Source organism: Staurois parvus, unplaced genomic scaffold (assembly GCF_062004578.1).
Source record: "Staurois parvus isolate SC_StPar_1 unplaced genomic scaffold, SC_StPar_1.0 ptg000130l, whole genome shotgun sequence".
NCBI lineage: Eukaryota > Metazoa > Chordata > Amphibia > Anura > Ranidae > Staurois > Staurois parvus.
The window spans coordinates 5656980-5672397 of NW_028317926.1; the positions used below are offsets into that span (position 1 = coordinate 5656980).

The following is a 15418-nucleotide window of genomic DNA, read 5'->3' on the forward strand; positions in this document are numbered from 1 at the left end:
GTTTTAATATCGCTGTAAGACTGGTTAGTTAGCTTTCAGCATGTAATTCTGCTCGAACGGTTTCAAAGTCAAGAGTTACTAATTGCATCCTGAACTTCACACGAAGCACTCCGACTCGCTGCGACCTACACCACCAACCAGCGAGCTCTCTAGCCAATTGTCCGCGCAGGCGCACTGGATCGTGTTGTCGTCCTCTCAGCAGGGCAGGGCCGCCCATTCAGCTCTACAGTGTTAGCCAATGGCAGTGTCCGTCTGCTGAGTAGGACACGAATTGTAACCCGCGCTGCTGTTGGTGGTTTGGCCAGGCTTGGCGGGTCTGAAGGGAGCTGGGAAGTAGTGTAGACATTGTATAGCTTCTGCCGTCCTGCAAGCAGTGCCGAGTACAGGGACTTCATAGTACGGGGTGCTCTGCTGTGTCATATGGTGCACCGGCGAGGTATGGACACACTGTTCCCACAAGCACAGGACCGGAGCTTATAGCGCCATGGGTGACGGTGTACCTCATGAGGGATATATTGGAGGGGACATTATTGACCTTTTGTGGAAATGCTTACTGACTGGCTGCTCAGGTTTAAAGAACGTATCCCAGAAGTCATGCGGAACGCCAGGTGTGGTCTGTATTGAATAGGTGCATTGGCCCAGGTTGGCACAATGGAGGTATGGCTATCTCATACCTGGGGGGGGGAGTTTGATGGGGACCAGGGGCGGACTGACCATTTGGGAACTCGGGCACTGCCCGAGGGCCCGGGGTCAGTAGGGGGCCCCATGAGATGCCCCTGGTAACTCTTTCATAGGCTTTTTTTGAGTTTGGGCAAGGTCATGGGGGCCCCATGATCCCCTATTGCCCGGGGGCTCCATGAGTTGTCAGTCCGACCCTGCTGGGGACGCTGACAATGGCTGTGGTAGTTGGTGCTAGTACAGGGGTAGCCGCCATCTTTCAGATCCTGTGCCAAATGGCTTGCACTCTGACCACATGGGGTCATTCATGCCACCCTATTGCCATTCACAAAATGCCTTGTATTTTTCAATGAATGCAAGGTGTTCTCTGGATGATTCCTCGCTTCTCCACCTCATCAAATCAAGAGAATGCCTTGTACTCATTTTTTAACATCTTGGCGCTGGTGCCTCCTTGCCCTTTAGGGGTTCCAGAAGCCGGGAGGCAGGGCGGCGTTTTAGGGTCATGTTACCACCATGATTTGCTGTCATGGCGGTCACATGATAGGGAAAGGTCCCGATCGACAGAGGAGATCGGGACTTTTCTGTGAGTATAGAATGTGTGTGCTGTGAGCGCTCGGGGTACGCACTCTCAGCACGTTTTTTTTTTTAATAGAACGCAAATGTGCGGCTGCTCGGCGTCTAGGCCCAGACGTTTGGAGGTTGCACATTTGATTTTGGCTGGCGCCAAGAGATTAAAAAAGAAAAGCGTTCTGTGAATGGTGGCAGTATGGAGTGGCCCCATGTGTGCCGTTGGAATGCCGCTTTGCATGGGGCCCGGCAGTCGTAGTAGTCCCTCAGGTATGAGACGTGCATTGGGCCAAGCTGGACCAACATAACTATGCAATAGAAGTTATTCCCGGAGTTCATCTTTAAGTCTCTGACTCAGAACAAGTGTACAGATCAGGAAAGTCGTCATATCTCGTGTTCTTGTTGTTAGTCATTCAAGGCTTTGAAGCAAAAGGGTTGGCATGACAGCCAGGCAGCTTGCATTTACAGATGTAGAAACTGGCAATGTGAGCCTCTCTGATCCTTGTGACTGATTTCTGTGAACACTTACCTGGGCTGCCTCACTCTAAGGCTACGTTCACACTTGACTTTATTTCTAACTCCTGCCAAATGCCCCTTTAGCATTTGGGAAGTGTTTTTAACCCTCCCCAAATGCCCTATGTGCGTTTTTGAGGCATGTACAGAGCATTAAAACCACACCACAAATGCCTATAATGAAGTTTAATGGTATTAACGCTCCGCCAGGCGTTTGAGAAGCGTCACAATAGACTTGAATGGGAGGCTTCAACTCCTCCTGACTCCACGTGAGGTGTCAGTTTTGCCATGACGTGATTCGAACGCTTCAGTGTGAACCAGGGTGGATAAAAATCAATGATTTTTAAAACAAATCAAAAAAATCGGATTTTTTTAATTTAAATCAGATTTTTTTTATTTAAATCAGATTTTTTTTTAAATAAAATGCTTTTTGAGGAAAATATATTACCATCCAAAGGTTATTCCATCATGAAATAAAGATTTGTTTACTTATGTAGAATAAGGCTGTATATGTTTAATTTTTTTGGTAAATAAATTCCATTAATCCATTCACAATGTCATCCTCTTCCAGAGGTTTTTGTAAGATTATCGGGCAGTTTCTCTGTCTACAAGATATTATCACAGATGCTTGGTTTACTTTTGCAGTTCTCAAAACTGAATTTGACTCAGCGGAGATCACATGCCTCTTCTTCACAGCAAAAATGTTATAACATGAACAGAGTTAAGAAAAAGACATTCATCCTAACTTCTACAAACCTATGAATACAGAATCAACCCTTTCAGTGCTAAATTTCAAGAAGTTCAGTGAATAGAATAGAAACAATATTTTTCTGATTGTTTGGAGTGGAATAGATCTGCACAGGAAGAAAGTGAAACTAAGTGTGAGGAGGAAGGGGCTGACAGTCTAAGTTTCTTAAAATATATATATTTTGTTTAGCCAAATTAGTTAACAAACATGGATGTTTAAGCAAATAACATATGCTGGAATGTTATTGTTTCAGTTGAATAAATCGATTTAAATTGTTATTATTATGGTAATGAATATTGTTCTCCTTCCTAAGTACAACAGAAAAGTTGTCCAAATATGAATGATTAACCTATTAAACTGGGGATAAAAAAACTAATATGAAAAGTTATTCTAAAAATCTTCATCTACTTGCATATTAAAGTTATACCAGCAAGAATTAGTCTTTATGTAGAAAACTAGGATTTAAATCAAGTCTTACTGACTAGTGACTTAAATCGTGATTTAAATCAGTTTGATTTAAATCAAATCCACCCCGGTGTGAACAGCACTGTGCAGAATTTTCATAGGCGTGTCTGACGCCTGCTGACAAAACTAGTGTGAAAGTAGCCTTAGAGAAAACTGCTAAACTTTTCTTTTGTGTGGCCCCATTCACACTTGCAGCACCTAACACTTTGTTTTTTTGTTTTTTTTTTGGTGTATGAGTATGTGTTTTTGTTTTGTTTGCTCAACAGCATAGGGCAGCCCATTTGTCTGAAAGGGCTGTCCTATACATGGAAAATGCGCCTGCAGATTTGTATTTATTAATTTTTGCAGTGAGCCTCATATTTACAATGCACGTTTTGGTGTGACTGCTACCCGTGTTTGGGGTGCCATTAAGAATGAATGGCACTACAAACGCAATGCTTTTTTTTTTTTTTTTTTTTCCATTGCGTTCCCAGAACATGAAGGTGTTTAAATGGCCTGTATGTTAGAGTTGGTTCACGCTTGTGGTGCTCTTCAGAAAGCATTTGACAGGTGGTGAGGTGGGATTATATCACGTCTTCATATTTTGGGGGGAGGGAATTAGAGCACCAAACCCATTAGTTAACTATAATGATGTGTATCCCATATCCTGCAGTCTGCTGCTTCATGTAAAATCTTTTTTTCATGCCGCCAGTTACTGCCCAGTGCAGCAATCTTCCCTTGCTGCAGGGGTTAGCAGTGACTACAAGTATGAAGGGCTTGCATTAATCACCTGTTCCTGCCCCCTCCCTCATTCACAGAACTAGTATCCTTATTGTGCCACAATGCAGTGCATTCTTTCAATGTGCAGATGAATGACAGGGTCTTCCCTGCTGCAAAGATGTAGGTATACTGTTGTGCTATAAATGTGTGTTTTTCAGTATTGGCATGGCTGAAGTTAGCATTAATTACTAATTTATTTTAATTGGCATCTTAGAGCAGGAGTGCTTAACCTTCTGAAGAGCGAGGGCTACTTAAGTGATTTGACAACTGGCTATGGGCTACAATGAAATGAAACCGTTCAGAATTTTTTTTTTACATTTTGAATAGCATAATGAACATTTTCCTCCTGCGGCCGCTGATCACTGGTGATAGGGAGGGGAGGAGAAGCTAGCTTTCCGCGGTTGCACGAGGAAAATGGAGAGGATCAGTTCCTGTATATGGCGACCCCCGTAAAAAAAAAAACAAAAAAAAACAATGTGACAAGGAGGCTGCATGGGCTGGGGTCCAGTATTTGGGGAGGGGGGCTTACTGCCATGAGCCCCCTGTAAGGCTGCTTTCACACTGATGTACATCGATTTAACTGTACCGCGGGTGCAGCACAGTGCACCTGTGGCTTTCCTGCAATTTAGTAGCACTTTGCCATAGACTTCTATTATATCTTGCCAGTGTAGTGCACTTTTTGATGCACCAAAACTCCTGCATTCAGTTTGAGGTTGAGGGCTCTGAGGGCCACAGGCTGGGCACCCCTGCTTTAGAGTGACTTATTGCATCTGTAGACAGTGCAGAGTGCTTGGCCAACCTTTTGGAAGTCTAAGAAAGAACTGCAACCTGCCTGTCAAAATGTTATTTCTAGTTCCTGATAATTGTTCCTGTATGTAAATAAAAAATACAGACTTACAAGTCCTTGAAGTCCAGCGTTCCTCCTTCAAGGCAAAAGTTGTTCTTCATCGCTCTGCTCTCTCACCCCCATCTTGGACTGTTATCTCACGCATGCACAGCCATGTGTCTATGGGACCTGGCAGAGACCCACAGTGTGTCTGAGCATGGCCAAAATCTCATGAAACCCTGGCACATGTGCAGACACTTTGCACATCTCTGCCAGGTCCTATGGACTGGCAGACACCTGTTGTATTATGCGTGTGAGGGGGTTCATGAAAATGTGTCTGTTTATATGCAAGATATGCAGATATATTGCACAGAAATGTGTGAGAATTAAAAAAACCCAAAACAAAAAAACAATAAAACCTTTGTAAACAATGGTATTTTTTTTTTCTAAATACCAGCTTCCATGTACTGTACTTTGTATTTATTGTTTGTGCAGGTATGAAGAATATCTATTTTTTGTATACTATCATATCAGTTATCTTCTTTCCTTTTATGTACCTTTTATTTTATTAGTTTATTATGGCGAAAAGTGATAATGAGCCCTTTTATGTGAAATTTGTCAATTCATCTGACAATACGAAGTTCTTCTACGAAGCACATGAGGTAAGAAGTACTGAAACATGTGAAATATAGGTAAGCTGTGTAAAATGACAAATACACATATACTACACAGCTTAAAGAGACCCTGCAATTTAATAAAACAAGCTGTATGAACTGCAAGTACCTAGTGCCCGCACTTATGCAACAGTCAATAATGCCTTACCTTTATGACTAAATCCTCAACCACTCTGATAGGGAGAGTTCAGACATGCCCAGGTAGTGTTGAAGCTTGGCACTTCCACCCGTCAATATTAATGCAAAGGCGACAGAATGGAACTTTTGTTATTCAGTGCTTTGGCACTATTAGGAAGTACCTACATTTTTTCATTCAGAACAGTCATGAGCTTTATACTTTTTGGCGCTTTTTTTCTTTTAATATGCTTTCCAGAATAGGCAAAGTTGCAGATTTTTCAAACCATGCTAATAAAGAGTGTCTTGGAAAGAAATATGGAAGGTAGAGTGAGCAGCATATGCAAGAGAGGATTACAGAGAGCATGACAACAAGCAGTTTGTGCAATAAAGGAATAGTGTCCTTCCAGACGTGCTTGCAGATCCCGATTGGCAACCCACACATTCTGCAGCACCCATACTTCATTGCTAAACCCGGAATTCAGGTGGAAACAGCAAATTGAAATACTCCCCTTGATTTTTTGGAGCTGTTTATCACAGAATATCTGTATGCATTGGTTGTGGATCAAAGCAATTTATATGCACAACATTTTATCACCGCCAACCCAGATTGAAACCTTGCCAGACCATTCGCATGGAAACACCGTTACGGTTTCCAAATTTAAAGGTTTTTTTTTTTTTTTTTTTGGGCCTAACCCTCAACATGGGCAATACAACCGCAAAAAAAAAAAATGAATTGCAGTTGTATTGGTCCACAGACCCGATTCATCATATGCGCGTGTTCTCTGCTGCCATGGCCAGAAATAGATATGAGAATATAATGCGTTTTATGCATTTCAATGACAACACACTCTGTCGTCCTTGGAGTGACCCTGAATTTGACTGGCTCCACAAAATTCAGCCACTCGTAAATCACTTTAACCAAAAAATTTGTAGATGTCTATACTCCCCAGCAAAACATCTGCGTTGATGAGTCCCTGATTAGTTTTTCTGGCCGTCTTGCATTAAAACAATTTCTCCCCAGCAAGTGTGGCAGATATGGGGTCAAGATGTATAAGACCTGTGAGAGGTCAACAGGATATACATATAAGTTTCGGATTTACGAGGTAAAAGATAGTCACATGTAGTCCCTCGGATGCCCAGACTACATGCGGAACAGTGGCAAGATAGTTTGGGACTTGGTGTCATCCTTTTTCCATGTGGAGTACCACTTATATGTAGACAATTTTTATTCAAGTGTGCCATTTTTTAGACGTTTGTACAATCTTGGAGTTGGCGCATGTGGCACTGTACGACCTAATCGGGGCTTCCCCCAACAGCTTGTAAATACCTGTCTTAGGGGGAAAAAGCCTGCTTGAGAAATGAGGAATTGCTCGCAGTGAAGTGGAAGGACAAACTGGATGTTTTCGTCTTGTCTTCCATTCACACAGATACGACCATCCACATTACCACGGCAGCTGGTGTTGAGAAGCCCCTCTGTGTTCTCGACTATAACCTTAACATGGGAGGGGTGGACTTCAACGACCAGATGATGAAGCCTTATTTAGTTTCCCTGAAAGCCAGACACTGGTACAAAAAAAGTATTTTTTTTTCAATTGGCTCTATATAACGCTTTTGTGCTTTACAAAGCAACTGGACGAAGTGGATACTTCCTAAATTCCAGGAAGAGATCATCATGGCCCTTTTGCATCCAGAAGGTGCTATGCCCCAACCCAGATGCAGTTAGCTGGCTGCATGAGAGTCATTTTCCCGATGCCATTCCTGGTACCCCAACCCAAAAGGCACCTCAAAAAATATGTGTGTGTAGCAGACATGGAATGAGGTATGATACCTGCTTTTTTTTTGTTCTTTCTGTCCTGGCCAATCTGTTCTCTGCCTCCATTGCTATCACACACTAGTGGAGTATTAGTATAGGGAACAGCACGGCCCAGTTCAGGATACATAATTACACAAGGTCTCGAAAAATGTTAGGTAGTCAGGAAACTAGCTATCACATTTGGAGAGACCCTACAATCTGTTTTAAAAGGTTAAAGCTTAAAAAAAAAAAAAAAAAAGTACGAATCCCCCAAAAAATAAAACCTTTTAAAAACCAAAAATAGTTAGTTTTTTGTTGTTATTGTAATACTGTTACACTTTTATTGTTACTGTTTCAATGTTAACCATTGCTGTTTTCTTTGCAGGAATGCTTTCAGCTGCAGCACTGACCTGTTTATTCTGACAGCAACAGGGTCTTGCTCTCAGAATATGCATAAGTCAGTGTGGGCAGCGCTGTTAGATGAGATTTTTCATCCGCAGTTAAAAAAGAGCATCTATGCCGTAGCATGGGGGCTTGGGGGTGACCAGTGGGTGGATGGCCCCTATGCTTCGGCATATATATTTTATAATATTTGTTGGCACATTTCACATATAGTCTTAAGAAATCGGAAGCTACGAGCATTTAATCACTTCAGTTTCGCAGGATATAAACAGCACCATTTGAAAATTGGGAAAGCATCTGATCACACCGATTTTGGTGAGATTAGATAATGTAAGGGCAAAGGGGATATTTTGAGTCTGATAGACCCCAGATTTCTCAAAAAAGAATATGACAATGCCCATTGAAGTTATAGGGGATATTTGAATTCCCTGTGATTAAAAGTGATTTAAAAAAAAAAAAAAGGGACAGTGTAAAAATAATTAAAAAAGTAAATCAAAATAACTTAAAAAAAAAAAAAAGTATCCTCGCCCCCCTGCACACACGAGTGTTGACCCCATGCCAGTATGTAAATAGCCGCTACACCATGCATGTGAGGTATCGCTGCGAATGTCCGATCAAGGGCAGTAATTCTAGCACTAGACTTCCTCTGTAAATCTAAAATGGTAGCTTGTAAAGGCTTTTAAAGCATTGCCTATGGATATTAAAAATGTATGCAGTTTGTTGCCATTGCACGGGGTATGCGTAGTTTTAAAGCATGTCATGGTTGGTATCTATTTACTCAGCATAGCATCATCTTTTATAAGTTACCAAATAATTGGCCAATATATTGTGTTTTTGTGCATTAAAATAAAAGTGTATTTTTAAAAAAAAAAACTGCTTTTGAAAAATCGCTCTGCGAGTACTATGTGACATAAAAAATAGCAGCATCCAGCATTTTATTCGCTACACCACTTTGAAAGCCTGAAGGTGTGCAACTTCCTTATTTCACTTCCTGACTACCTATCACAGATTCGGAGGCCCTGAAATGCCAAGATAGCACCAATCTCCCCCCCCCCCCCCCCAAATGACCCCTTTTTGGAAAGTAGACACCCCAAGGAATTTGATAAGAAGCATTGTGACTATTTTGCAGATCTCGTTTGTTGCCACAAGTTTTTGGAATATGAGGAAAGAAAACAAAAACATATTTTTTCTTTTCTTTTTTTTATATTTTAAAACCTTGTGAAAAAAATGAGAATCTGCAAAATACTCACCTAGCCTCTTTTTAAATTTCTTGGGGTGTCTGCTTTCCAAAAATAGGTCATTTGGGGAGGAGGGGGTTGGTGCTATCCTGGCATTTTAGGGCCTCCATAACTGTGATATGTAGTGAGGAAGTGAAATGGGGAAGTTGCGCACCTTCAGTCTTTAAAAATGGTCATTAGATTTCAGGCTCCTGGTATGTGGCTAGGCTCCCAAAAAGTCTGACACATGTGGTATCCCCATACTCCGGAAGAAGTAGCAGAATGTATTTTGGGGTGTAATTTTTTTTATTATTGTAACTTGGAAGATTACTTAAATTTTACAAGAGGAGCACATTGTTCCAAGCCGTTCACAGCTGCAATGTTGCACAACTTTTTAGGCAGAAAGAACAAGACTTTTTTTTCCCCCTCTTCTCTTCTGTCTTTAGTGATCCCATGTGGAGGTTTTGAGACCAGTATAGCTAGCACACCTTTTTAGCCTTTTTTTTTTTTTTTTTTTTTTTTTTTATAGACATAAAAGAATGTTTTACTTGAGCATTGAAATCCTTTTCTCCCTTTCTGGTGTTTGGCAAGTAAGTTGTTTGTGTATCTGCACATATTTAAATTTTTTTTACTTTACAGGAAATCAAGGCATTTCAGTCAGATGAATATCTACTGTTAATTGAGGAAAAGGAGGCCCTCGCTTTAAAAGAAAAAGACAAATCTCTCTATGTATGTGATCCTTTCAGTGGTGCTGCCTTTAACCATCTAAAAAAGGTTTGTATTATTGCATATTGTATAAGTATGTGATTTAAAAAAAAAATAATATTGTATTTGTTAAGTTTATAATGAAAGATTCTAGAATTTAATCTGTCGATGATGTTCAATCCTTAAAGGAGTTTTTGGATTGTTAAAAAAAAATACATAAACATACTTTCCAATGCTGCAGCATCGGTCTGTTGCTGCAGCTGCCCCCTGCCAGCTTGAAGTCCAAGAATGGAGCGATCACATGACCACTAATCTCTCAGTTCTTGGTCAGCTCTGAGCTCTCTGCTCTGCCCTGCCAGCACTCACTGGAGCATCTGGCTGAGGAGGGGTTGGGAGCAGCTGGCTTCGGCTCTTAGATGTGCGCTGTGGCTGAGCCAGCAGCCAATCAAGCATCTGGATGGATTCTGACAATATGGTGAGGATCTTTCCCAAACCTGGAGTGGCTCTGTAACATCAACAGACAGTGAACTTCAGCATACTGTGCGCTTCTGTGACCCAGAATCCGCTGACAAACACATTAATTTGATCTACAAGATCTCTTCATTAAGGTATAAAAACCTTTTATGCGCAGCTCACCCCAGACCCCCTAAATTCTTACCTGACTCTGAACTTAATCCAGCGCTGTGCCCGGGAGGAGCAGCATTGCCCTCTCTGTCCCCCCTCATTGGACTCAAAGCAGTGGCCTGCCAGTGTGTTACTATCGAGCAAGCTTTACAGGTTCTGGCAGATCTATTTGTCAAGTACTGCTGTACAACCAGCTTGTTGAAAAATTTGTACTCAATTCTTGCCGCCGTCTATAGCCAACAGTGTTGATCAGTGTATTTTGTATATTTTCCTTGCGCAATTTCTGCCTCTCGGATAAGTTCCCACTAACACCATGGATCTTTTAGCTATCTGTAAGTGACCACAAGTGTAAGGAGCATTCTTCCCAATGATTATCACTAATGTATCATGAGTTGTAGATATAGTCATTTTTAGAAGGGGTTCCCTGAGACTGGAAAGTTATTTCAAGGGTTTCTTGGTGTTGAAAAGGTTTAGAAAGGCTGACTATGTTCTATGTAGTGTCATATTCATCTGTTTTTCTTAGTATAAATAATTGTATGCTTCTTACCGTAGAATCCCAACCACAACATGGTAAAGTGGTTTTATGTTGAGTCTGTAACATGAATAGCTATTCACAGCTGATTTTGCACTGTGCTGGTTTGTTTTATGATTCCTTTTGTTTTCAGCTCGGTTGTAGAATTGTTGGACCCCAGGTTGTAATATTCTGCATGAAGCATCAGAGATGTGTTCCACGAGCAGAGCATCCTGTCTTCAATATGGCAATGGCAGATGTCACAGTTTCGTGCACAAGCCTTGATAAAGAAACCAGGGTAAGGTGTTTTTTTTTTCTTTTTTCTTTTAAAAGTGTTCTAGCACAATCATTTCTTGCGTTAGATTTTTCGAGCGGTCTTACAAGAGTATGCATTAAAATTGTTTTGTTATTTCCAGGAAGAGGTTCATTTCTATGTTCAGATAATGGGTGGATGTGTCTACCGAGATCTTAATGTTTCAGTCAGCCATCTGATTGCTGGTGAAGTGGGCAGCAAGAAATACCTTGTGGCAGCCAGTCTTAAGAAACCCATTCTTTTCCCTACATGGGTGAAGGCCCTGTGGGATAAGTCACAGCAGAGGTACATATTAAGGTCATGCTGTATTATTTCAGATCTATTGTTAATTACATCCTGCTCATATTTATTTTTCACCTATTTATTTGTAGGATAATTAGCTACAAAGATATAGACTTGGAGCCATATTTATGTCCAATTTTCCTTGGTTGCACCATATGTGTAACTGGGTTAAGCAGTCTGGATAGGAAAGAGGTTCAGAGGCTGACCTCTTTACATGGAGGACAGTATACAGGACAGCTGAAGATGAATGAGTCCACACATCTTATTGTGCAAGAGGCAAAAGGTAAAGGCTCCACTTTTCAGTTTAGCATTAAAGTTGCTATGTTCATTTTAAGATATAATTGCTTTGCATGGGGGTCTTGTCCAATAATGTTTGATTACATATTTACTCTTTTTTTTCTATATTTTCTATATTTTCTTGGTGTGTGTGTATTTGTGTATTATTCTCTTATTGGATACTACCCTGCTAACTGTTAGATGTTTACCATCCTTAAAGAAGAACTAATGAGTCTAAAAGCACCTTTTAGGGTCCATTCACGTTAGCCACTGCGTTGCGATGCAGACAGTGCAGATGCACTCATCGCAGAACATCACACTCTTCACTTTTTTTTTATATATAGACAAACTCTATTGAAATGTCACACAGTCACATAAGATAAAGTTCTATCAGCCAGCGGGCGGCGACTTCACTGCCCAGGAAAAAAGTACTGCATGCAGTACTTTTTTTTTTTTTTTTCTTCAGTGCACACCACCACAACACAGTGGTGTGGACCGGCCGCATCAGAGACCAGGCATTCTACCTTGTCTTGCGGTGGGGGTAGGGTGGGACTGCTCTGGCATAGCCACCCGATGCAGTTCCACCACACCTGATGTGCATATACCCTTACTGAGAGAAAGGAAACATAAAGCACAATCAAAAAAAAGTTATAGATTCAAATCTGGGAGGGGAGGTTTTTTTTTGTCATTTTTCCTCTTGAATGTCTAGTTTTCTGTGTTTTTGCAATTATTGCAGTCAATTGTTCTGAATTATTTGAAGTAGTTATCCCTTATTTGAAAGTATAAATTCTGTTATCTTAATCGTACAGGACACTGGCAGAGTATTTATGCACTATGGGTTATAGGCGTGTACCTTCAGGTGATTGGATACTGGTAAAGTATTAGACATGCCTCCTGGGTCACTCCTCTATAACCATGCCCTACTGTGAATCTTCAGTTTTGTGATCGTGTTTTTTTTTTTTTTTCCATCTCCTATAGCTTAACCAGTTATTTTCCTTTTTTAGTGTCTATCTTCAATCCGCCCTCTCATGATGGATACATAGTCTGATTGCAAGTGCTTACATTCTCAAAGAGAAATGTCCTACTGCATTTTTATGTGTCTATTCCACCAGAGTGGTGGGAGTTTCCTGTGAATTTTGTCACTGAGCCTGTGTAGTGCAGTTGTGTACGGCCGTCACCTGGTCTCCTGTTCATACTTTTTTAATTTTTACCAGGTGGATGTCCATTCTTCTGCTGATGCAGCTTTTGGCCACAGCATTTCTTGCAGTAGTTCTCTGAAGTGGGTGTTCTGACCCTTGTTGTTTGGGGCCTGCTGGCACAGTTATGTTTGCCTAGTTTTCCAACCATCTGACGGTGTCAATAACACCTGGTGTATGAATACTCTGCCTGTGTCCTGTATTGTACTCCAGAATATGGAATTTACAGGTAGTCATAGTTCCTCTCATTCTGTGGGTATATTATCTACTGATTTTAGATTTGTACTTTTTTTTCTGTCTGTTTGGTCAGCTTATTCTCTAACTGTATGACGATTTATGTTTTCAGCCATGTTTTAGAGGTGTGATCTGGCCTTTGTGCAATATGCTTCCAAAGGTGAATGTATGGGTACCTAAAGCAGAGCATAAAAGACACAAATTAAAAAAGCTTTGCATTCCTGAATAAATTACTTTAAAGTAATTAATTTAAATGAAAGCAGTGTAATTGCATCAATTTAACTTAGAATCAGCCTCCTTGCAGTTCCTGTATAGGAGAGTTGGAGTGTGAGATGAAGAATTGGCACAGAAAAACAATGTGTTGACAAGGAGAATGCTGAGTGAAAGAGGAGCTCTTCACTAAGCTGCTTCTCCTTTCACTGGCCAGTTGGTCTGGAAAGTCCAGAGCAACCTTAGCTTAGAGGAAGTAGGTGGATTGAATAATGCTGGACATCAGACTGAGGACTTCTAATGGCAGGAAAGAACTACAGAGGGGAAATCTTTGGATTTAGCGTAAATATTGCAGCAACAGCTGGTTTTATTTTCTTTTAGGCTGCATTCACACATGGACCTTTTAAATCGCGGGCAGAATTGCTGCGATTCTGCCTGCAATTTCAAAATGCTCTGTTAAAATGACAAATCGCGGGACGCGTGTTCAGATGCCATTCATTTTAATGGTACCTGAAAATGTGGTGTGTTTGTGCAGCAATTTTCGCCTGATAAATTGCAGCAAACTGTCGCCCAAAAGAAGTTCCATTAAAATGAATGGCACCTGAACACGCAGTTCCATGATTTTATCATTTTTTAGCAGAGCGTTTTGAAATCTTGGGCAGAATCGTGGCAATTCTGCCCAGGATTCAAAATGCCTTTGTGTGAAAGCAGCCTAAATGAGCTTATTAATTTTTATTTAGTTATTTTGGGTTTGGTTTCTTCTGCCAAGTCTCTACTGTGCCTGTGGAGTAATTGTATTTTTATTTTTGCTAAATGAAATGTGATTGCTATGCTAAGTGTAAGAAGAAACAATAATGATATATAGCCTTCTCCATGGACTTTGCAAAGTAAATTTTAGAATCCTTTCAACAGGTCAAAAATATGAATGTGCAAGAAAATGGAATGTGCATTGTGTTTCCATTCAGTGGTTTTTTGACAGCATTGAGAAAGGTTTCTGTCAGGATGAAAGTATGTACAAGACTGAACCTGTACCATCAGAAAAAATCATGCCAGAGACATCTACTCCAACAGGAAATAGTTACAAACCTGATAGTAAGTATACATTGGGTAAATATCCTTCGGTGTACTTTAACAAAACTAACACAAATTCACCCTCCCTAGTCTTCCTCTACTGATCTTAAAGGCTGAGTTACCTTTAACTAAAAAATATTAAATGCACATATTTTTACAGGTAAAAAATGTGCATTTATTATTTACATTGGCACCTGCAAATTATTGCACCCGCGATCAGTGGATCCCAGGCGCAATGTTAAGCTCCTGCACACTCTTGCTCCAGCTAACTTCTGCCCATACCTCTGTAAAGGCTTTCAGTTAGAGGAAGATTCAGTGAACTACAAGAGCACTCGTCAACACACTCCTAGTCCATTGAAAACTACAAGCTGTGGCAGACAGGATTTGTAGTTTCTTCATTCACAGATCTCTGTGAATGAATGACATGGCTGTGTAGGTTGAGCTGTGACAATTTTAAATATGACAGCAGCTGTGGAGGAGATGAACTCTTGCCCATTGTGATGGGGGTGGGTGTGCTGGAACCAGAGGTGTAACTAGAACCTTCAGGGCCCGATGCAAGAAACCATGAAGGGCCCGCTTGACACACTGGGCCCTTTTTCATCGGTCCCTGGGCCCTTCCCACTGATCCTGTGGCCCTTTACTCCTGCAGCAGAACCCTTTCCTGCTGTCTTGGGTTCCCCACAGTGGTTAAACATCAGGGTCCAGTTGAAAGTATGACCTTTGCGACGTGGTGGTTCCGCCACTGTCTCGCTTCGCCACCAATCGCACACACAGGGCTCGCCTCCAGCAATCTTGTGTGCTCACACGGCTCACCTCCAGCGATCGAGTGCACACACATGGCTCGCCTCCACTGATTTTGCGCACACACAGGGCCTGCCTCTGCCGATCGCGCTCACACAGGGCTTGCTGTGTGTGTGCTTGCATGCACACCCACCCATCCACACACATGGCTCACCTCCACTGATCTCACACACTCAGCCCACCTCCACTCCACCTGGCACAGGAAGGAGAGGAGTTTGGCATGTACACCGCTTGTGCAGAGAGCTGATTCCCCCCCCCCCCCACATCTCAAATTGGAGAACCCCACCCCACATACTGGGCTTCAGGAGCTGCAGTTGACATCCATGATGGGTCCCGCAGAGTCCACTCAACATGGAGAACTTCGAGCTTGTGTCTGGGGGAGAGGAGCTGGCTGATATCAGAGGGCGCTGTGTCCACGCTGGGGGCAGATCAATGTG

General features: G+C 41.6%; 1 protein-coding gene across 2 annotated transcripts in view; it reads left to right on the plus strand.

Moving 5' to 3' along the window:
* Positions 1 to 283: 283 nt before the first annotated feature.
* Positions 284 to 15418, plus strand: part of TOPBP1 (DNA topoisomerase II binding protein 1) — a 68156-nt gene continuing 53021 nt past the window's right edge. The window contains exons 1-7 of one of the 2 annotated variants that reach the window (XM_089672542.1): positions 284 to 436; positions 5129 to 5218; positions 9398 to 9532; positions 10753 to 10896; positions 11015 to 11196; positions 11283 to 11476; positions 14022 to 14201. In XM_089672542.1, the coding sequence (XP_089528668.1) occupies positions 5135 to 5218; positions 9398 to 9532; positions 10753 to 10896; positions 11015 to 11196; positions 11283 to 11476; positions 14022 to 14201 (919 nt within the window). In that variant the 5' untranslated portion in view covers positions 284 to 436; positions 5129 to 5134. The remainder of the gene's footprint in view (positions 437 to 5128; positions 5219 to 9397; positions 9533 to 10752; positions 10897 to 11014; positions 11197 to 11282; positions 11477 to 14021; positions 14202 to 15418) is intronic. The other variant, XM_089672543.1, reaches the window with a different exon arrangement.